At 46.2% G+C, this 24,199-nt stretch overlaps 1 protein-coding gene across 1 annotated transcript in view; it reads left to right on the forward strand.

Moving 5' to 3' along the window:
* AGBL4 (AGBL carboxypeptidase 4) overlaps nt 1-24,199 on the forward strand; it is a 1,824,141-nt gene that overhangs the window by 1,002,294 nt on the left and 797,648 nt on the right. The window contains exon 6 of the mRNA XM_040408812.1: nt 21,397-21,436. Coding sequence (XP_040264746.1) covers nt 21,397-21,436 — 40 coding nt within the window. The remainder of the gene's footprint in view (nt 1-21,396; nt 21,437-24,199) is intronic.

Consider the following 24,199-nt stretch of genomic DNA (forward strand, 5'->3'; position numbering starts at 1 on the left):
GTGTAAACAGCAGAAGGTGCCCCCGAAGTGAACAGAGTGCAACTGCACAAGTGCAGCCTCCCTCTGTTCACCGCTATGTCAGTTTTGAAAATATTCTGATCCTCTCCATTGTAACCGGTGCCCAGCAGTATTTTACAGTTGCTGTGCCCATCCAATGGAAATAACAAAAATTCCATTTGCAGTAAGAAACTGCTACAATGGGTATACAATTATGTCTAAATACTACTTTGCAGTTTATCTATAGAACTAAAGCTATGTAAAATCTGACTCCCTCTGTAAATACATTACATTTAGAGTTCAGCAGACACCTGGATGTTCGGGTTCGACGGGTTCAGCCGAACTTCACAAAAAAGTTCGAGTTCGGGACCCGAACTTGACCCCGAACACGAACCCCATTGAAGTCAATGGGGACCTGAACTTTGGAGCACTAAAATGGCTCTAAAAAAGTCATGGAAAGGGCTAGAGGGCTGCAAATGGCAGCAAAATGTGATTAAGAGCATGGCAAGTGCTCTGCAACAAATGTGGATAGGGACATGACTTAAAGTAACATAAAATACGCAAAAAAAAAAAAAAAAAATCTTGATCTAGGAGAACGAGGTCCATATGGAGTAGGAGGTTGAGGAGGCGGTGGATGTGGCGGTGGATGTGGAAGCGGCGGTGGAGGAGGTAGCCTACACTGGATTTTGGTTTATTTATTTATTTTTGTTTAAATTAGGGTACACTCCAAAACATTGGGAAATATAACCTGTGATAACCCCCTCCAGTCGTGCTAAACACACGTTCAGACAATACAGAAGTTGGAGGTGGCAGACCCATCAGTCAGTTCGTGTAGGCGTGTGCACACATACTGCTTCACCATGTCGCACGTCCCTGTGATGTCCACAATCCAATTGGATATCTGCTCTATCAACTTTCGATGTTCTTTTCTGCGCCTACCATGGTGATCACGGTTAGCGGCGAATGAGGGTTCAACCCCGGAGAGGGAGCATGAGAAAGGGATACCACATCCAAGGAAGGTCAATGGCTGCAATGTGATCAAGTGGAAATGTGGGACAAGTTATTAAAGAAGAAGGATCGAATGAAAGGGCCAATTAAAGACGAATTTTAGAAATTTAAGTCTCTGTCACCTATGCAGAGCAGGGGTTTTTCATCGGCCAAAATGGGTTAATGTCACCCACCAATAGAACAGACTATTTTTTTGAATTTCGGGCCATGTCAACTATGTAGAGCAGGGGTTTATTCATGGCAAAACTATGTTCATGTCACCCACCAATTGAACAGACGATTTTACAAAAATTAGGTCCCTGTCACCTATGCAGAGCAGGGGTTTGTATACAGCAAAAATTTTAAAATGTCACCTGACAATGTAACAGACGATTTTTCTAAAATTTAGGTCCCTGTCACCTATGCAGAGCAGGGGTTTGTATACGGCAAAAATTGTAAAATGTCACCTGACAATGTAACAGACGATTTTTCTGAAATTTAGGGCCCTGTCACCTATGCAGAGCAGGGGTTTATTCACGGCAAAAATGGTAAAATGTCACCCAAGAATGTAACAGACGAATTAGTGAAATGTATTTCCTTGTCCACTAGGTAGAGCAGGGGTATATCACAGCCAAAAATTGGTGAATGTCACCCAACTATGTAACAGAGAAATTTGTGAAATTTATTAACCTGTCTACTAGGTAGAGCAGGGGTATATCACAGCCAAAAATTCGTGTTTTTTTAAACCAAGAATATAACTGCAGTATTTAAACTTTGTATTTGACTGTCAGAAATGCAACAAAGGCCACAAATGTATTATCTTGCCCAAAATGGGTGGTTTTTTTTTATACCAGAATATAACAGCGGTATATAACGCTTGTATTGGACTGTCAGAAATGCAGCAAAGGCCGCAGATGTAGGGTATTTCTAAAAATTGGTGTTTTTTTAAAACTAGAATATAATTGCAATATTTCAAGCTTGTTTTTCACTGTGACAAATGCAGCAAAGGCCCCAGATGTAGGGTATTGCCAAAAATGGGTGATTTTTTTTAAACCCAGAATATAATTACAGTATTTCAAGCTTGTACTTGACTGTCACAAATGCACATATGCTGTGCTGGTGCACTGAACTTGCATAAAATGGCCGCCGACGCCCACCTAACTAACAGATGGATAAAAGTTATTTTTCTGTGTCAATGGGCTCAGGGCAGTGTAAAAAAATGGTCCACTGCACCCACAAAACAAAATCGCTGTAGATCGCTGAGTTAACAAGCACTTCTGATTACTGATTCTTTCCTATTCTGCAGTGACTCCATCTTATATAGAGGCAGGGTCACATGCTGCACTGGCCAATCACAGCCATGCCATTAGTATACATGGCTGTGATGGCTTCTAAAGGCACACGAGTTAAACACTTGTTGATTTCCTGTATGACCTCCCTACAATGCCTGTGCATGCTCCTGATGAGGTGGCGGACGGTCTCCTGAGGGATCTCCTCCCAGACCTGGACTAAAGCATCTGCCAACTCCTGGACAGTCTGTGGTGCAACGTGACGTTGGTGGATAGAGACATGATGTCCCAGATGTGCTCAATTGGATTCAGGTCTGGGGAACGGGCGGGCCAGTCCATAGCATCAATGCCTTCGTATTGCAGGAACTGCTGACACACTCCAGCCACATGAAGTCTAGCATTGTCTTGCATTAGGAGGAACCCAGGGCCTACCGCACCAGCATATGGTCTCACAAGGGGTCTAAGGATCTCATCTCGGTACCTAATGGCAGTTAGGCTACCTCTGGCGAGCACATGGAGGGCTGTGCGGCCCTCCAAAGAAATGCCACCCCACACCATTACTGACCCAATGCCAAACCGGTCATGCTGGAGGATGTTGCAGGCAGCAGAACGTTCTCCACGGCGTCTCAAGACTCTGTCACATGTGCTCAGTGTGAACCTGCTTTCATCTGTGAAGAGCACAGGGCGCCAGTGGCGAATTTGCCAATCTTGGTGTTCCCTGGCAAATGCCAAACGTCCTGCACGGTGTTGGGCTGTAAGCACAACCCCCACCTGTGGACGTCGGGCCCTCATATCACCCTCATGGAGTCTGTTTCTGACCGTTTGAGCAGACACATGCACATTTGTGGCCTGCTGGAGGTCATTTTGCAGGGCTCTGGCAGTGCTCCTCCTTGCATAAAGACGGAGGTAGCGGTCCTGCTGCTGGGTTGTTGCCCTCCTATGGACTCCTCCACGTCTCCTGATGTACTGGCCTGTCTCCTGGTAGCGCCTCCATGCTCTGGACACTACGCTGACAGACACAGCAAACCTTCTTGCCACAGCTCGCATTGATGTGCCATCCTGGATAAGCTGCACTACCTGAGCCACTTGTGTGGGTTGTAGACTCCGTCTCATGCTACCACTAGAGTGAAAGCACAGCATTCAAAAGTGACCAAAACATCAGCCCGGAAGCATAGGAACTGAGAAGTGGTCTGTGTTCACCACCTGCAGAACCACTCCTTTATTGGGGGTGTCTTGCTAATTGCCTATAATTTCCACCTGTTGTCTATCCCATTTGCACAACAGCATGTGAAATTGATTGTCACTCAGTGTTGCTTCCTAAGTGGACAGTTTGATTTCACAGAAGTGTGATTGACTTGGAGTTACATCGTGTTGTTTAAGTGTTCCCTTTATTTTTTTGAGCAGTGTATATATGTGGAGCTCCCAGACAGATGATGTAGGTGAAGAGAAGTATCGGGCAAACTGAATTCTTTCACCCGATCCTTTTGTTCTCCCCTGGGAGATGAGCCGCCACCAGAACTGTCTCACCGCAGCTCTCTCCCCACTGACAACACATGCATGCTCTGCCTGAACCGAACATGCATGTGTATAGGGGTGTCCGGAGAGAAAGCTAGCAGGTGTTGAACATGTATGGTCAGCTTTATTTTTCAATGACTTACACATTGGGGACAATTTCATAGAAGGACATTTAACCCATTGTTATATTTTTGGACAGTGGGAATAAATTAGGAAACACATACAGAAGCGCAGAAAACATATGACTGTAGTACCCCCAGAGCTGGCGGTACTTGCTAATTGCTTGCTGTTTAATGCTTGTCACGCTGTTTAATGTCATTTTATGCTCTGTGTACCCAGTATGGTTATAGATGGAAGTGACAGAGTTAATGAACTCTTGCACACCCCTATAAGAAGCTTGGGTGTAACTCTTGGATCCGCCCTAGCTCAGTTAGAGTGAGTTGTGAGTCAGCAAAATAAGGCTAGATTCACCTGACCTTGTGTTTTGTGGTCCACGAATTGCGGATCCGCAAAAGAAAACGATGATGTCCATATGGCATTCGTTTTTTTTTTGTTTTTTTTTGCGGATCCATTGTAACAATGCCTATCCTTGTCCTATGGACAAGAATAGGACATGTTCCATTTTTTTGCGGGGCTACTGAATGGACATACGGACCGATTGAAATGAATGGGTCTGCATCCTATCCACAAAAAAGAAAACGAACAGACACAGAAACAAAATACGTTTGCGTGAATGTAGCCTAAGAGTAAGGAAACAACTCCATGTGCTTTATTCCTCACGAGACTGGACTAATGTTACAAAAAATCATTGATCTCTGGATGATCTACAGAAAGAAAGAAAGAAAGAAAGAAAGAGAGAAATAGACAAGAAGTTTCAGAAATCTGCATGGCTGAGCACTGGAGTCAGTAAGTAACCTGCTACTACAGTCATTCAAACCTTAATGTAGTGAGGGGAATATTGTTAAGGCACCCTTCACATTTGGAGATGACTTGGCCGGTCGTATCCCTGAAACCCGAATGCCTCCGTTGCGAATTACAGGCATGATTGCCTAAGTAAGATTACCAGCCATAGATTCACCAGCAAGAGCCTTGGGAAAGATAGATATGAAAGGATTCGATAATTTCCATCTTTGCTCAAATTCGTACAAAACCAGTCACACTCTATATATCGAGAGAACTGTGTTTTTACTATGTTGGATGTACCACAACTCCCATTTTGCACTACACTGACTGCTGCACCATTCACTGGCCATTGCACTCTGCACAGCCTGCCTTGCACACATCCATACACCTAACATCAAGGGCACCCCAACTACCATCAGGCAGGAGTCCCAGAATCAGGGTGAGCCCCAAGGGAAGAAAAGGCACGCTCTCTTTTCACTACATTTAAAGACAGCCACCGTGATTGTAACAGCCAGAGCTACTACCACTCCCATCCTCTGCTCTGGCTCCTCCCAGGTCGCTGCACAAACTTCAGGCATATTTTGCCATTGGCCAGATATGAATCCAGGATCAGGATCAGTGGCGTACATACAGGGGTTGCAGGGGTCGCAGTTGCGACTGGGCCCGGCACTCCAGGGGCCCGGGGCCCGGCCGCCTGTGGACCCCCCTGGCCCCTGCAGTCAGTGTTCCCTTACGTCTAAGTGGCACGGGTGGGCGGCTGCGCAGCCATATCGCGCCGCTCAAGCTGCTTGCAAAATGTCCGTCATGCGCTCCTGCCCCGTCTGTCTGCTCCTTCCACTTTATGAATGAAGCAGGCAGGCGGGGCAGGAGGCGCATGACGGAGGGAGGGATGTCACGCTGCGCACAGGCAGCACAGCAGCAGAAGGGCGGGCAGCGGCGCTCTAGTTCGGCTGCCCACTGCCGGCCATGTGAGGAGTGGTGGAGCAAAATGTACTGCAGCAGAATTAACTCCCTGAAGGTAGGAGCTGCCCCCGGTGTGTGCACAGCGCCGGGCACTGCACCGGCCCTGCCGCAAGTGTCCCTGCCTCCTCTCTTCCCCCCACTAATACATTACTTTACTAGAAGGCACTTATGGGGATATCTGTGGAGGGCACTGTTGTGGGGGGATCTGTGGAGGGCACTGTTATGGAGATATCTGTGGATGACACATATATAGCATAAGATGCTATATATGTGTCATCCACAGATATCCCCCATAAGTGTCATCCACAGATATCCCCCATAAGTGCCCTCCACAGATATCCCCCATAAGTGCCCTCCACAGATATCCCCCATAACAGTGCGTCATCCACAGATGTCCCCATAACAGTGCGTCATCCACACATATCCCCCATAACAGTGCGTCATCCACAGATATCCCCCATAACAGTGCGTCATCCACAGATCCCCCCATAACAGTGCGTCATCCATAGATCCCCCATAACAGTGCGTCATCCACAGATCCGCCCATAACAGTGCGTCATCCACAGATCCCCCCATAACAGTGCGTCATCCACAGATCCCCCCATAACAGTGCGTCATCCACAGATCCCCCCATAACAGTGCGTCATCCACAGATCCGCCCATAGCAGTGCGTCATCCACAGATCGCAGTACAGAAGGATTGCCATCCAAAATCGGCCTGTCCCGCACAAAGCGGTACTGTTGGGAGGCATGTTGGATGAATGGTAGGGGAGGTAGTGGGGGGGAGGGTGGAGGCAGGTTGTGGGGGGGGGAGGGGGGGGGGCGGCTGGTTGGGGGATGGAAGGGGCCCCATAGATCAGTTTTGCACCGGGGCCCCATGGAATGTGTGTACGTCACTGATCAGGATGCTGCAGAACTATCCAAAGGAGTATTTTCAAGCTTAGAAGAGATGCAACATTTGTAACACCGTCCCTAAACTGTTACAGTATGCGCTGGTTATAATACTAGTGTCTTCTTATATGACAAAGGGGCGTCCAGGTGAGACTGCTGCAACCCCTACAGCTAAGCCCTGGAGATAATCGCTGAGCTGCCTAAGGGTGGGTTCACAGTAGCGTTATGGAGTCCGTTATGGCTTTCCGTTATAACAGGGTTATAACGGAACATAACGGAATCCATAGGATGGAATGCAAAACGGAAGCCTTTAAGAAGCATTCAGTTTTGCTCCGTCCTAATAGAAGTCTATGGGAAAACATAACGGATCCGTATGGGTCCCGTTATGCAAGACGGAAAACAAAGTCCCGTCTTGCATAACGGGAACCAGACTGATCCGTTTTGATTCCCATAGACTTCTATTAGGACGGAGAGCAAACGGAATGCCTTTTAAAGGCGTCCATTTTGCATTCCGTCATAATGCAAGTCTATGGGCAGCAAAACGGATCCGCCCTTCCGTCTTATGGATTCCGTTATGTTCCGTTATTACAGGGAAAGCCATAACGGACTCCCTAACGCTAGTGTGAACCCACCCAAACTTCTGCAGCAGGTAAAAGGAAACCATCAAAATTTCGAGCACAGCTGCGCCTTGAGTAACTGAACATCAGTTCAAGTAAAAGCAAAGTATATGCAGAATTACTCATCTATGTATCTAAATTTAAATTGTAAAATGATGCTCAGGAGTGTGGAACCATGATTTCAGATCGCTTCCGTCACCTTGCATGGAGCAGCTGTGAAATCTGCACTAAAGCAATGATCCCAATTCATATCTAACCCATCACATTATGATCTATAGCATCAATGAAAGCAAAATTCTGCCTAATAAAGCAACGCGTACAACAGCGTCCGACGTAAAAGGCGCGGGCTAAATAACAAAGCTCAGAAGCGGCTCTTCTGTCATTAGGTTTAATAAATGGAGCAAGATTTCAGAAATTTCCTAAGGTGCTTTTATACCTTGGAAATCAGATTCCAGACTCACTTAATCAGATCATATTAAGAATTGCAATCTGCGCTTCGGGGAGCTTTTTTTTTTCCTTCTTCTTCTTCTTCTTCCACATTTCTTTATTAAAATTCTTTACAAGAATGAAGAAATGGCTGAAATGACTGCAGCGAGGGAATTGTTAAAACTGAGAATGAGCTGAGCTTATCTACAGGAAAACTGTTAAGATGGATTTACAACAAGGGAGGCGAGAGACAATACCACGAAAGTGCTGAACTTGATCCATCATGCCAAGATACAACGCTCCCCCCTATGTCTCCTATCTACTGATGCCGAAAATGCATTTGACAGGGTGGGATGGCCTTGGTTATACGCAGTACTTAGCCATGTGGGAATCGAGGGTCCTCTGTTATCGTGGATACACTCTCTCTACTCCTCCCCCTCAGCGTCCACAAAGGTTAATGGAGTGCTCTCGCCTCCCTTTGAAATTAGGAATGGCACCCGCCAAGGTTGCCCCCTATCACCCTTAATTTTCATCCTTACCTTAGAACCCCTCCTGAGATCAATTAGGAAAAACCCTGACATCTCTGGTCTGGTAGTGGGGAGTCAGGAAATTAAAATAGCAGCTTATGCAGATGATCTGATGTTTATGATTACAAATCCCCGGATCACCTTCCCCAACCTTATTGCTGAATTTCAGGAGTTCCACAACTTGTCCAATTTGAAAATTAACTTACAAAAATCTGAGGCTCTTAATATATCCATACCAAACTCCCTAGAGGCGGATCTGGCGGGCTCCTTACCTTTCAGGTGGACGAAATATGCCATTAAATACCTGGGCACGATGATCCCCAAGGATCTGAAGGAAGTGTTCTCTAGAAACTACATTCCCCTATTGAGTCGGATCAGGGTGGATCTCAAGAGATGGTCCAAAGGCCTATATACATGGTTTGGCAGGTGCGCTATATTTAAAATGAATGTCCTCCCGCGTCTGTTATACTTATTCCAAACCCTCCCTATCCACATACCAGCTAGTTTCATTAATTCAGCTCACCGTGACCTCTTCAAATTTATATGGGCGGGAAGACATCCAAGAATATCTAGATCCTTGCTGCATGTTCCGAGGGATAGGGGGGGTCTGGGGATACCTGACTTCAGGAAATATCATGCTGCCTCCATGTTTCAGCATGTGTTAGACTGGTGCCGACACGTCCCATTTAAACAATGGATTTCTATTGAACAACTCTCTTCCCGTACCCCATTGGCTTTACTACCGTGGGTTGATAGGAAGACTCCAACTGCAGTCTCCTCACACCCTATCATAGGCCCTACTCTACTTAAATTTTGCAAATACCAACATATTCCCACAGTCTCACCTACACCATCCCCGATGTTCCCAATTTTGGGACACCCGGACTTCCCGGCGAGTAATTCGGGAGGCCCATTTGTGCAGTGGAGACGGAGTGGGAGGTGTCGTGCGCCTTTCTTTAGAACAGCGGGACGCTGGCTTACTCACGCTGAACTCCTGGGGCAGTCTGAACCCTGTACTTTCGGCCCATGGAGAACTAGGCAACTGCACCACCTCCTTTCCTCTATTCCCTCTTCCCCGGACTTTGATAGAGCCCTCACTCCCTTTAAAAAAACATGCATCGGTTCAGGTGTATGTCGCCACTCTCTCTCGGAGCTGTATAAAACGTTGGTAACACCTGACAAAGATTTCTACCCTTCTTACGTGAACAAGTGGACTCAGGATCTGCAACTTGATATCTCTTCTGACCAATGGCTCAAAGTATTCCAATTAGCTCATAAATCTTCCATTGCCAGTAAGTATCAAGAGGCTAGTTACAAAATATTGTCAAGGTGGTACTATGTTCTGACCCGTCTCCAGAGAATGTTTCCGACAGCGTCCCCTTTGTGCTGGCGCTGTGAATCATGTCAGGGTTCGCTTCTCCATATTTTCTGGCAATGTGACAAAATCAGGCATTTTTGGGACTCAATTCATAGGGCTTGTCATCAAAGGTCCTTTACCTAGGTCCTGAAGAAAGAAGAAAGAAGAGAAGCCGGGCTGCGCGAACAAGTGGATTAAGGTGAGTTACATGGAGGGGTTAAAAAAAATTAAAATAAAATGTAACTCACCTTAATCCACTTGTTCGCGCAGCCCGGCTTCTCTAAAAAATTAAAAAAGTTAATAAATTTTTTTTTAACTCACCTTATTCCAGTTGTTCGCGCAGCCGGCGTCTCTTCTGTCTTCTTCTTTGCTGTGCAGGAGAAAAAGGACCTGTGGTGACGTCCCTGCGCTCATCACATGGTCCATCACATAATCCATCACCCTTTCACACGGGCGAATATTCCGCGCGGATGCGATGCGTTAGTTGAAGGCATTGCACCCGCACTGAATCCCGACCCATTCATTTCTATGGGGCTGTTCACATGAGCGGTGATTTTCACGCATCACTTGTGCGTTGTGTGAAAATCGCAGCATGCTCTATATTGTGCGTTTTTCACGCAACGCAGGCCCCATAGAAGTGAATGGGGTTGCGTGAAAATCGCAAGCATCCGCAAGCAAGTGCGGATGCGGTGCGATTTTCACACACGGTTGCTAGGAGACGATCGGGATGGAGACCCAATCATTATTATTTTCCCTTATAACATAGTTATAAGGGAAAATAATAGCATTCTGAATACAGAATGCATAGCAAAATGGTGCTGGAGGGGTTCAAATTTTTTTTTTAACTCACCTTAATCCACTTGATGGCGATGCCCGGCATCTCCTTCTGTCTTCTTTACTGAACAGGACCTGTGGTGATCATTCATTATAGGTCAAGGACCTGTGGTGACGTCACGCCGGTCATCACATGATCCATCACATGATCTTTTACCATGGTGATGGATCAAGTGGACTAAGGTGAGTTAAATTTTTTTATTAATTTTTTTAACATCTCCAGCAATGTTTTACTAAGCATTCTGTATTCGGAATGCTATTATTTTCCCTTATAACCATGTTATAAGGGGAAATAATACAATCTACAGAACACCTAACCCAAGCCCGAACTTATGTGATTTTTCTCACGCGCGTGCAAAACGCATTACAATGTTTTGCACTCGGCGGAAAAATCGCAGGTGTTCCGGTAACGCACCCGCACATTTTCCTGCAAGGCCCGTGTGAAAGAGGCCTTAGATTGCTGTAATCTCGCGATGAGTGAGCTCGCGCATGCGCAGTGTCGGTATAGTGTTCCTTCCCTGTGCTGGCATCAGCCTCAGGGAAGGAACTGCGAGATTACGGCAATCTAACTGTGGTGAAAGGAGGAGATTCGGAGGACATAGGCGGCGCTGGGCTCCTTCACAGGGGGGCGTGGCTGGGCACCAGGAAGGTTCGTACAGCCCCTTGGGCACCTTACAAGACTCATTTACATATCTCTAAAATAATTTTTTAGACAAAATAAAAGCACACAGCCCTATAGGACCGGTATATTGCGGACATGCTATCGGCGATCTAGCCGTGCATGTCCGCTCCTCTATAACCTAAAACGAGGTGACAGAATCCCTTTAAAGGGGTACTCCCATGTCAGAACGTCCTCAGAATGGCTTCTCACAGTTTGCAGATGGCAAGCTAAATAAATGCAAGATTTCATTTTTTACAAGCTCAGCTGCACATACAAAATGGCTTCTCCCATCTGCCTATTTTTATTGCACTTTCCTAATAAATAATAACAGATTGCACATAAGAAAAAAAAAATGGTGGCAAGAGGAATTGCGCATTATTTATCGGGACAGTCCAATTTAAAATGAAAAATATAACTCATTTATGCCACTAGCAGGTGCATTAATTTCTGCTGTTAAGCACATAAATATGCACATTTTCATACAAGACCTTGCATTCGAATGAAGATCTGATCGCTGTGTAAGAAAACCAATGCTAAAAATCTGAGAATGTGAGTATTATATTAGTGACTCAAATGTATATATATATATATATATATATATATATATATATATATATATATACTGTATATACAGGGAGTGCAGAATTATTAGGCAAGTTGTATTTTTGAGGATTAATTTTATTATTGAACAACAACCATGTTCTCAATGAACCCAAAAAACTCATTAATATCAAAGCTGAATATTTTTGGAAGTAGTTTTTAGTTTGTTTTTAGTTTTAGCTATTTTAGGGGGATATCTGTGTGTGCAGGTGACTATTACTGTGCATAATTATTAGGCAACTTAACAAAAAACAAATATATACCCATTTCAATTATTTATTTTTACCAGTGAAACCAATATAACATCTCAACATTCACAAATATACATTTCTGACATTCAAAAACAAAACAAAAACAAATCAGTGACCAATATAGCCACCTTTCTTTGCAAGGACACTCAAAAGCCTGCCATCCATGGATTCTGTCAGTGTTTTGATCTGTTCACCATAAACATTGCGTGCAGCAGCAACCACAGCCTCCCAGACACTGTTCAGAGAGGTGTACTGTTTTCCCTCCTTGTAAATCTCACATTTGATGATGGACCACAGGTTCTCAATGGGGTTCAGATCAGGTGAACAAGGAGGCCATGTCATTAGATTTTCTTCTTTTATACCCTTTCTTGCCAGCCACGCTGTGGAGTACTTGGACGCGTGTGATGGAGCATTGTCCTGCATTAAAATCATGTTTTTCTTGAAGGATGCAGACTTCTTCCTGTACCACTGCTTGAAGAAGGTGTCTTCCAGAAACTGACAGTAGGACTGGGAGTTGAGCTTGACTCCATCCTCAACCCGAAAAAGCCCCACAAGCTCATCTTTGATGATACCAGCCCAAACCAGTACTCCACCTCCACCTTGCTGGCGTCTGAGTCGGACTGGAGCTCTCTGCCCTTTACCAATCCAGCCACGGGCCCATCCACCTGGCCCATCAAGACTCACTCTCATTTCATCAGTCCATAAAACCTTAGAAAAATCAGTCTTGAGATATTTCTTGGCCCAGTCTTGACGTTTCAGCTTGTGTGTCTTGTTCAGTGGTGGTCGTCTTTCAGCCTTTCTTACCTTGGCCATGTCTCTGAGTATTGCACACCTTGTGCTTTTGGGCACTCCAGTGATGTTGCAGCTCTGAAATATGGCCAAACTGGTGGCAAGTGGCATCTTGGCAGCTGCACGCTTGACTTTTCTCAGTTCATGGGCAGTTATTTTGCGCCTTGGTTTTTCCACACGCTTCTTGCGACCCTGTTGACTATTTTGAATGAAACGCTTGATTGTTCGATGATCACGCTTCAGAAGCTTTGCAATTTTAAGAGTGCTGCATCCCTCTGCAAGATATCTCACTATTTTTGACTTTTCTGAGCCTGTCAAGTCCTTCTTTTGACCCATTTTGCCAAAGGAAAGGAAGTTGCCTAATAATTATGCACACCTAATATAGGGTGTTGATGTCATTAGACCACACCCCTTCTCATTATAGAGATGCACATCACCTAATATGCTTAATTGGTAGTAGGCTTTCGAGCCTATACAGCTTGGAGTAAGACAACATGCATAAAGAGGATGATGTGGTCAAAGTACTCATTTGCCTAATAATTCTGCACGCAGTGTATAAGACGCCGTGCTTTGTATTGTGTTTATATTACAAAGCAGGGGCGGACTGACAACTCATGGGGCCCCCGGACAATAGGAGATTATGGGGCCCCTGTGTTCCGCCCACCCTCAGCCACACCCACACACAGCCCCACTCACATATTGCGCCGCCCACATCACCTACATTTGGTACAGAATTTCTCTTTACCATCCCCCCCCACCTTCTCCAACCACCCAGCACCCTTACTCACATAAATCAAGTAATATATATATATAGCTTACAGTGAATTACTATAAATACTTCCAGTTCTGAAGACTCCAGCGGCTCAGGATCAGTGCTCTGGGCAGCTGGGCTCAGGCTGGAAGTGGGCACCTCTCTGCAGGAAGGAGACCTATAAGAGGCACCTAGGTTTTAGAGGGGGACAATGAGAAAAAAAATATTTTTCATTACACCTCAGGTCAGACCACCAATCAGACCCCCAATGTTAATAAGACCCCAATAAGACCTTAGCTCAGACCCCAATGTAAATTACCCCAATCAGACCTCAGATGAGAGCCCTATACCTCTCATCAGCCCCCATTATCAGCCCTTATGCCTCTCAGCCAGCCCCCATTATGCCTCTCAGTCCCTAGATTATGTGCCCCTCACAGTAGATATACCCAGATATGTGCCCCCTAACGGTAGTTATGCCCAGATATGTGCCTCCCTCACAGTAGTTATGCCAGATGATGTGCCCCTCACGGTAGATATGCCAGATTATGTGCCCCCTAACGGTAGTTATTCCCAGATATGTGCCTCCCTCACAATAGTTATGCCAGATATGCGCCCCTCAGAGTACATATGCCCAGATATGTGCCCCCTCACAGTGGTTATGGCCAGATTATGTGCCTCCTCACAGTAGTTATGCCAGATTATGTGCCTCTCGCAGTAAATTTGCCCAGATATGTGCCCCCTCACAGTGGTTATGCCAGATTATGTGTCGCCTCACAGTGGTTATGGCCAGATATGTGCCCCCTCACAGTAGTTGTTGCCCCCAGTCTGCAGCTTTATAAAAAAAAAAAAACAACAACACATACTTACCTATTTTCCTGATGATGCGCTCCCACACTCACATCACACTGCTGGCTGTGCCGGAGGCCGATTCCCGGGCCTTCAGCGCTCCTCCCACAGCCAGCAGCACGATGTGTGGCCAGCAGGGGGAGCGCTCAGAAGAACAGTGAAGCAGGGAACGGAGATCGCTTCCTGCTTCGCTATGGAAACAATAGCCCGGCAGTGACAACAACTGCCAGGTGTGTGAGTGCGCACCGCGCCCCCCCCCCCCCCCTTGCCTCTGCACCAACACCCCCCCTTCCTTCCTTGCCTCATATTATACATGTTTGAGGAGCGCTATGACGGGGCCTAGCATGGTCGCTGTACTTCATGCCGGGCCCCTCAGAGCGCTCCATCACATGTGAGTGCAGAAGACGGCCCTGACGGGGCCCCCTAGTGGCCGTGGGCCCTCGGTCCATGCCCGAATGGTCAGTTCGCCCCTGTTACAAAGCATTATAAAGAATGCTTAGTAAATTACTGATGAAAACTGCCCAGTATAAAATCTGAAAAAGTTCAGGAAAAAAAGTCTATAAGTACATAAGTTTTGACATGGCAAAAAGATAACCAAAAAGGTTTGTAAAAAATGTATTGAAAATGTAGAATCCCTCTAAAAGTCACTCAGCTGGGAGATTTTCAACCTGCTTTTAACCTGTTGGAAATAAAGGATTTATATTCTTAAAGGGCATCTGTCAGCAGATTTGTACCTATGACACTGGCTGACCTGTTAGGGTGGGTTCACACTAGCGTTAGGGATTCCGTTATGGCTTTCAGTTATAACAGAAAATAACAGAATCCATAAGACGGAAGGACGGATCCGTTCTTCTGCCCATAGACTTGTATTATGACGGAATGCAAAACAGAAGCCTTTAAAAGGTATTCCGTTTGATTTCCGTCCTAATAGAAGTCCATCGGAGTCTATCAGAATCAAAACGGATCCATCTGGGTCCTGTTATGCAAGACGGAAAACAAAGTCCTGTCGACAGGACTTTGTTTTCCGTCTTGCATAACGGGACCCAGACCGATCCGGTATGCTTTCCCATAGACTTCTATTAGGACGGAAAGCAAATGGAATGCCTTTTAAAGGCTTCCGTTTTGCATTCTGTCTGGGCATTCCGTTATTTTCCGTTATAGCCATGTTATAACGGAAAGCCATAACGGAATCCCTAACGCTAGTGTGACCCCACCCTTACATGTGCAAGAATTTATTTTTTGCACAGCTCACCCTCATTTTGCATAATCCAGACACTCCCGTAATATGAAGAAAAAAAGGCAGCACGGATGAATCTCCCGGACCTGGGGTCATGAGAGACTTCAGTAACAAATTTTCAATAGGTCCAGCGCCTTGGGATTTAAAATAAAACGTCACTTTTATTTACATAAATAAAAAAACTCCATGGTGTTACATGTGCGCTTGGCAGGTGAAGGCATCTGTGTTGGTCCCATGTTCATATGTGCCCGCATTGTTGGGAAAAATGATGTTTTAATATATGCAAATGGAACTCTTTTAATATATGCAAATTAGCCTCTAGGAGCAACGGGGGCGTTACCATTACACCTAGGGGCTCTGCTCTCTCTCTGCAGCTGCCTCGCCCTTTGCACTTTGATTGGCAAGGCCAAGCAGTGTAAATGTCATCACACTTGGCCCTGTGAATCAAAGTGCAGAAGGCGCAGCAGTTGCAGAGAGAGCAGAGCCTCTAGGTGTAACGGCAACGCCCCCATTGGTCCTAGAGCCTCATTTGCATATAATAAAACATAATTTTTTTCAGCAATGTAGGCACATATGAACATGGGAGCAACATAGATGCCTTCAGCTGCCAAGTGCACATGTAACAGGTCAGCCAGTGTCATAGGTAAACATTTGCTGACAGACGCCCGTTAACTTCCTGAAGGCTGGACAATCTTCGCTACAGTATGTGAATTAAAGGAGCATTATACATTCCAGTATCACAGGGACCATGGCATGGAATAGAAGCAGGGCCGGTGCAAGGATTTTTGCCGCCCCCTCATGTCACTCACTAACAGACACACACACACACTGACAGACAGACACGCACTCAGACACTCACTGAATGACGTACACAGAAACTCACTGACAGACACACATACGCTCACTGACAGACAGACACACACTCACTCACTGACAGACACTCACTGACAGACATACACCTACCCACTGAAACACACTCGCTCAGTCAAACACTTAAACACTCACCTCCCTGGGGTCCATTGTGGTGCAGCTCCTCAGTCCTCCAGCGCGCCGTTTAGTATGCCGGGGCCGGAATGACGTCATATTCCGGCATCACAGATAGAGATGTCCCGAACTATTCGCCGGCGAACAGTTCCCGGCGAACATAGCTTGTTCGCGTTCGCCGCGGCGGGCGAACATATGCGATGTTCGGTCCGCCCCCTATACATCATCATTGAGCAAATTTTGACGCTGTACCTCACAGTCAGCAGACACATTCCAGCCAATCAGCAGCATACCCTCCCTCCCAGACCCTCCCACCTCCTATCAAAAAGCAAGGACAGCATCCATCTTAGATTCATTCGGAAGCTGCAGTGTCACAAATTTGACTAAGTTGTAATCGCAATGCGATTAATGCAGGTTATATTAATCGCATTGCGAATTCAACTTACCACACTCTGCGTCAACTACGTAATTTCCCATGGGAGTTTTGCCATGGATCCCCCTCCGGCATGCCACAGTCCAGGTGTTAGTCCCCTTGAAACAACTTTTCCATCACTACTGTGGCCAGAAAGAGTCCCTGTGGGTTTTAAAATTCGCCTGTCTATTGAAGTCTATGGCGGTTCGCCCGTTCGCGAACATTCGCGGAAAATTTTATGTACGCGACATCTCTAATCACAGAGGGCGCACGAGGGAGGAGTGGGGGGCTGCTAGAACAGCCTCCCTTGCCGCCCGCCTCCTCTCCTCCGGTAATTTACTGGCAGAGCAGGCACCTGCCATCAGGGTAAGCAGATGCCTGCTCTGCCATATTTAAGAAGGACCTCCACCTCCTGGCCCCCCTGTAACGGCGCTGGGGGCGGCTCAAGAGCGGATCGCCCTGTCGCCCAGGGCTGCAGCCACAGTCAGGGGGAGCCCACCAGGGTGCCCCCAGCAGGCCGGCGCCCTAGGTGAACGCCTAGTTCGCCTATATCATTGCACTGGCCCTGAATAGAAGCCTGTGGTCGATAGATTGCATGATTATGTCTAGAGATGAGCAAATCGAAGTTGACGAAGTGGAATTCAGGAAAAATTTGATTCACACCGAATTCGAATTTCCCGTGGTAACGAATCGCATTTTTTCCTAAAATGGCTGCTGTACGTGTTAGGCCATGGAGCAAGGAACTCTGGGAACAAGGGATCACCCACAATGCCATGCATGCAGCCAATTAGCAACCAGCCCTGTGATGTCACAGCCCTATAAATAGCCTCAGCCATCTTGGATTCAGCCATTTTCCAGTGTACTTAAGGCAGGGAGAGACGTCAGCAGGCGCTAGGGACAGTGGTAGAAAATACTTTAAGGGCTCTTTCACACCTGCGTTCTTGTCTTCCGGCATAGAGTTCCGTCGTCGGGGCTCTATGCCGGAAGAATCCTGATCAGGATTATCCTAATGCATTCTGAATGGAGTGAAATCCGTTCAGGATGCATCAGGATGTCTTCAGTTCCGGAACGGAACGTTTTTTGGCCGGAGAAAATACCGCAGCATGCTGCGCTTTTTGCTCCGGCCAAAAATCCGGAACACTTGCCGCAAGGCCGGATCCGGAATTAATGTCCATTGAAAGGCATTGATCCGGATCCGGCCCTAAGCTAAACGTCGTTTCGGCGCATTGCCGGAGCCGACATTTAGCTTTTTCTGAATGGTTACCATGGCTGCCGGGAATTAGGGGCTTCATCATCACCGGGAGAAGAGGGTGACAGCTTGCCCATGAGGCAGCAGTGGACCCAGCAAGTCGCTAGTGTGGCTGGGAATCAGCAGGGTGGCAGCAGTGGGAGGTCGGAGCCAAACGTGCCAGGGGTAGACCACCCACTTCGCAGGAGCCTACATGCCCGGAAAGTAGTGGTGCAGGGGTTCACGGAAGCAGCGGTGGTAGCAGTCAGTCAGTGCGGAGTGTTGGGGGTAAAATCACCTACTCGGCAGTGGGGCAGTTCTTTGTTAAGCTGCCGAAAGAGGTGAACATGGCCTTTTGTAGAATCTGTGGGCAGAAAATTAAGCATGGCCAGGGTGCCAATGTTGGCACTTGGCACCACGGTCCTGCGTCAACATATGCAGCGTCACCATAAAGTGGCCTGGGAGAACTGTGGCTCCGATGTAGTGGTCCAGCCTGCCGCAGCAACTGCTGCATCACCCAGTGGCACGCACCCGATTTCAGGCAGTCAAGGCTCCGCCACCTCAGCCGAAGGGAGCTGTCTGTCATTCCCATCATCTGCTGGTCCCGATGCTCCTGCTCCTCCTACTCTTTGTCAGTCATTCTGTCAGCAATCGATCACCAAAGCGATTGCCAAGAGACAACAGTATACGCGCACTCATCCAACGGCGCAGAAGCTGAATGCGCTCCTGGCCAAGTTGCTGGTGCTGCAGTCCCTCTCTTTCCAAGTAGTGGACTTTGAAACTTTCAGAGAACTGATGGCTTGTGCCGAGCCGAGGTGGAGAGTCCCAAGCCGTCATTTCTTTGCCAAAAAGGCAGTACTAGCCATGCACACGTATGTAAAACAGAAGGTGGCCAGTCCTTGAGCCTGTCGGTGTCTGCCAAAGTGCATGGCAGTGCCGACATCTGGAGCTGTAACTACGGTCAGGAACAGTACACGCCCTTTAAGGCCCACTGGGTGAATGTGGTTCCTGCACGGCCACACCAGCAACTTCTCAAGCCATTGGTCCTGCGACAATGTCCACCTCTGCCTCCTCATCCTCATCCTCCACCCATGTCCTCAGCTTCCACTGCAGCGACAAGTTACAGTGCCCCTCCAGCATACCACATGTGCAGGACACGGCGGTGTCACGCTGTTCTGCACCTCATTTGCCTGGGTGAACGGAGTCACAGAGGGGAGCAACTGCTCCATGTCCTTCATCAAGAAATCGAATCCTGGCTTTCTTCATGACAACTCAAAATTGGAACCATGTTGACCGACAACGGGAAGAACATGGTGTCGGCGCTGCATCAAGGAGGGCTGAGCCATGCGCCCTGCAGCCTCCTCCTGATGTTTCTGCCGCCAACTCCACACCCTGTCATTGTGCCACTCTGTGGCCTCCTGATGCTGCTGCCACCTCCACACTATGTCACCTTGCCACTCTGTGGTCTCCTGATGCTGTTGCTGCCACCTCCACACTGTAATTGTGCCACCATGTGGCCTCCTCCTAATGCTGCTGCTGACACCTCCACACTATGTTACCTTTCCACTCTGTGGTCTCCTGATGCTGCTGCCACCTCCACACTTTGTCACCTTGCCACTCTGTGGTCTCCTGATGCTGCAGCCACCTCCACACTATGTCATATTGCCACTCTGTGGTCTCCTGATGCTGCTGCCACCTCCATACTATGTCACCTTGCCACTCTGAGGCCTCCTGATGCTGCTTCTGCCACCTCCACACTGTCATTGTGACACCCTGTGGTCTCCTCCTTATGCTGCTGCTGCCACCTTTACACTCTGTCATTGTGCCACTCTGTGGTCTCCTCATGTTGCTGCTGCCACCTCCACACTGTCATTGTGCCACCCTGTGGCTTCCTCCTGATGCTGCTTCTGCTGCCACCTCCACACTCTGTCATTGTGCCACTCTGTGGCTTCCTGATGCTGCTGCCACCTTCACACTGTCATTGTGCCACTCTGTGGCCTCCTCCTGATGCTGCTGCCACCTCCAGACTCTGTCATTGGGTCACTCTGTGGTCTCCTCATGCTGCTTCCACCTCACCACTATGTCATAGGGGCACTCTGTGGACGCCTCATGCTGTTTCCACCCTCCACATTTCATGATTGGGCCACTATTTTGCCTTTCGGCCTGGCTGACATCATCATTTATTTGACCATTTTTCTGATCTGTTAGAACGAAGGAAAAACGAGACGCACAATGCATCCTGTCTATGTAACAGCTGTAAGGCCTGCATGACATGGTCCCTATTTTGCATCAGAATTGGCTTATGATTTGGTAGCCAAAAGCAGGAGTGGGTACAAAACACAGAAGACATGCAAATATGAAGAACCAGACACCCTCTCTTCTTCAGAGCAGGGGGTGCCTGGTTTGATGCTCGGGTCTCCCATTGACTTTCATTGTATTAAATTATACTCGAGTACCCGCAGTATTTGGCCGAGCACTGCAATGTGCTGAGCATAGCGATGCTCGAGCCGAACAGCAGTTTGGCCGAGCATGCTCGCTCAACACTAGTACTGACGATGCCCAATATGCTGCACAACAAATGTGACTAAAGTTGAATGGACAACGCTGTAATACTAAGTAGACCACGTATCTTCCATCACTATTGTGGTTTCAGACAACTCCTTAAATTCAAACAATCTCAAAGGTCTCTAGCTAAGTCTCATCGTAAAATGTGTGTCTGGGTGCTACCAAACCAAAATGAGTAGACTCGGTTGGAAGTCTTTCTACATTCTCTGAATTAAGGGATATAACGTTATGGGTACTGGGTGTTCACAACAAAAATGAGGTAAAGCTTTAGCTTAGTGTCATTTTTGTTTGAATATCATGAGGTTTCAATGAGTGATCAACATCGGACTGGCCCACTAGAGCACCAAAGGATCCTCTGGTGGGCTCAGGGTACCAAAGTGGCCTCCAAAGGTTCAAAAGAACAGAACCCATTTGGAGGTTCCTTTGGAGCCAATCATTTGTCACTTGGGTCTGTTTATTTGGTTCATAACCTATACAACTTTATTGATGATATGGGGATTGTGCCCTGAGGATAATTTCCTCTGGTGGGTCCAAGGAACTCCAGTCCGACACTGTGAGTGATGGTTGATTTTGGACAAGATGAAGAACCTGCAAGCCAATGCTGTAATAATACTATACTGAAGAAAGCTTTGTGAGCTGAGGGTAAGCCTCGATATTGTCTAACTGTACTGTGATGGACAATATGGCTTCTTAGTAGACATCAGTACCAGCTTTAGATCCTGATCGTATTCACGTGATGTAATGTTTTTATTTAATTTTTATTGCAGCAACAACGAAGACTTGAACTTCTTACCATTACCAGCCCCGGTAAGTACCCTTCTAATAGATTGAACATGATGATCTGCATTCTATGGTAAAGTATAAGCAGCAAAGAAATAGCATTCACGTAGGGATAAGTTATTGTTGGGGGCTTGGAATTTGATGTCATCCATAATGCAATATAATTATCGTATGTGATCACCTGTTTAACAATTTATTTGGGAACCAGATTAATAAATGAAGAACAAACTCTTTCTTAAAGCTTCCTCTCCATTACAAAATAATTATTTTAGGAGGTTTTCCAGTGCTAGAAAAGTGATGGCCAATCCTTAGTAGAGGCCATAAATATCAGATAGGTGGAGGTCTGACGATCAGGACCTCACCAATCAGCTGACTGAAGGTCCCCTTCATTGTTTACCATGTACTCTTAATAGTGGCTGTGCCTGGGTTTTACCCTTTAGAGCAGCTCAATTCCTTTCAAGTGAATAGTGTTCAGTTAAAATATCAGGCACGGTATGTAGGGAGTTGTGCCTGGAATACAATGGAAAGGACATGGTGCTTGCTAGAGAACCACGGACCTTCAGTCATCTAATTATGGGGTCCCAAGAGTATGAACCCACCTCTGATATTTATCTTAAGAATAGGTCATACATTTTCCTGAAGAACCCATTTATGTACCTAACATGTTTTGTGCTTTCAATCTTAGTTTGGTTTTAGGTTATTAAAGTGATTTTAGATTTTCATGAACCATTTTAAAGTCCTGCTATTTTTTTCTTAATCATACAAAAAAAACTTAACTAGAATGTATATTAGTACCTGCTGTTATTAATCATTAATCATTTATTTTATAATTTATCAGTTATTGTAATTATTTATTTAGAATTTATAGTATTATAACATGGCAAAGTAAGTTATTGCATTGGGGCAAAAGCTTTGGATATAGCTGACTGAGGTTGTTAGGGTTTTTCATAACTTATTAACAATTTTTATTCCTTTTTTTTTTTTCTTTTGCCCCATAAAGTTGGAAGAGATCCTTGGGGATTCTTCTTCTTCTTCTTCTTCTTCTTCTTCTTATTATTATTATTATTATTATTATTTCATTCTTTTACAGTTTATTTTCTTCTTGTAACTGTTGCACCAATAGCAGCCACTGATAAGTGAAGCTGTGCTGGGTCTAGTCTACAAAAATGTCTTCCTGTAAAGCTCAATGTATCGTTGCTAATTTTTAGTTTATTGTTGGTTCATATCTGTTGGACACCATGACACAAATATGTTAAAAACATTGAAACATACAGTAAATACATTGAATATTCACCCAAAATGCTCAGTTAAAAAAATAAAAAAGTGCTATCATCTTAGTTCCCAACAGGGCTGTGCAACATGTCTACACATAAAACCCGTCCATAAAAAGCATAATTCATAAAAAAAAATATTACCTTGTAAATCCTGGTTTTAGGACGTTGTGTCATCTGAAGGTGTCATATTCCAGCCATTTTTAGATTTTGTTCAGGTGACAAAAAATAATGGGGGAGATTTATCAAAACTGGTACAAAAGGCAAATTGAGAAGTCACTAAGCAATCAATCAGATTCAATCTCTAATTGCTTGGATGGGCACTGGCCATGTTACAGATTACATATGTTGTAGAGCATCAACAGAAAATTATATTGCAGACAAAAGGAGATTTTTGTTCACAGATTTATAATACAGAATTCATGGAAAGAAAGTATGGCACGTTCTTTTTGAAGACCATGTGATAGAGCTACTCTTCCCAAGTAGTCAAGCTTCAAAAGTGGCTGTGGTGGTGCACAGAAGCATCATATGGTGGCATGATCATAAGGGGTCCATGTGGCGCAGGTCTGGACTGGTAATCTGCCCTTCTGGTGGACTTCTTGACATGATTAAACAGAAACTACACTGATGATGCAAACCCTGCAGCATCTGTGGGCTAGCGAGCCTCAAGGACCTATGATGACATCATCACAGGTCCTTAAATCCCTAAGAGTTTAGGGACTGCATTGATAATGCTAGTCTCGCAGCGTCCTTTCAGTTCTGAAGTTAGGAGGGTTGCAGGACCTGGTCGTGATGACATCATCACGGGTTCTTCATCCCCTGAGAGTATGGAGGAGAACTATAGGAGAAGCACTGCTTCTGTCCTGTCCTGCAAGTCTACAAGAGAGGTGAGAAATTGAAATGGGGACAATTCTGCTGTCAATGGGAGAGGGATGATCAAGGGACAATATTACTGCCAATGGGAGAGGGGTGATCAGGGGAAAATGTTACTGCCAGTGGGGAAGGGGTAGTCAGGGGACAATGCTACTGTCAGTGAGGGAGTGGTGGTCAGGGAGCAATACTGCTGTCAATAGGGGGGGGGGGGTCAGAGGACAATGTTACTGCCTTTGAAGGACTGGTGGCCAGAGGACAATACTGTTACCAGTAGGGGAGGGACGGTCATGGGTATTTTGTAATCTTCTATGTTTTGCACTGCCCTCTGACATTTATTTGGTGGTATCAGACGCTGCGAGGGAGGTATTTTTAGCTTTATCAAGGAAGGTGGTGCTGTAGGGGAGGTAAGGTATGTCCCTGACCATGTGTTTAAAAGAGTTTTCCAAAACTTTAGAGCTAATAGGTCATCAGTATTTGATCGATGGGAGTCCGACACCCTGCACCACCACCAATCAGCTGTTGAGCCTTCTTTGTGCTAGGTATCGTGCTAAGCCCCATTCACTTCAATGGGGTTGAGCTGCATTTAGGCCATGTAACCGATGAACGTGCTGTCACTGGCCTAGGAAAAACTGAGAGAAGGCCACAG

Source organism: Bufo bufo, chromosome 9, assembly GCF_905171765.1.
Source record: "Bufo bufo chromosome 9, aBufBuf1.1, whole genome shotgun sequence".
NCBI classification, from domain to species: domain Eukaryota; kingdom Metazoa; phylum Chordata; class Amphibia; order Anura; family Bufonidae; genus Bufo; species Bufo bufo.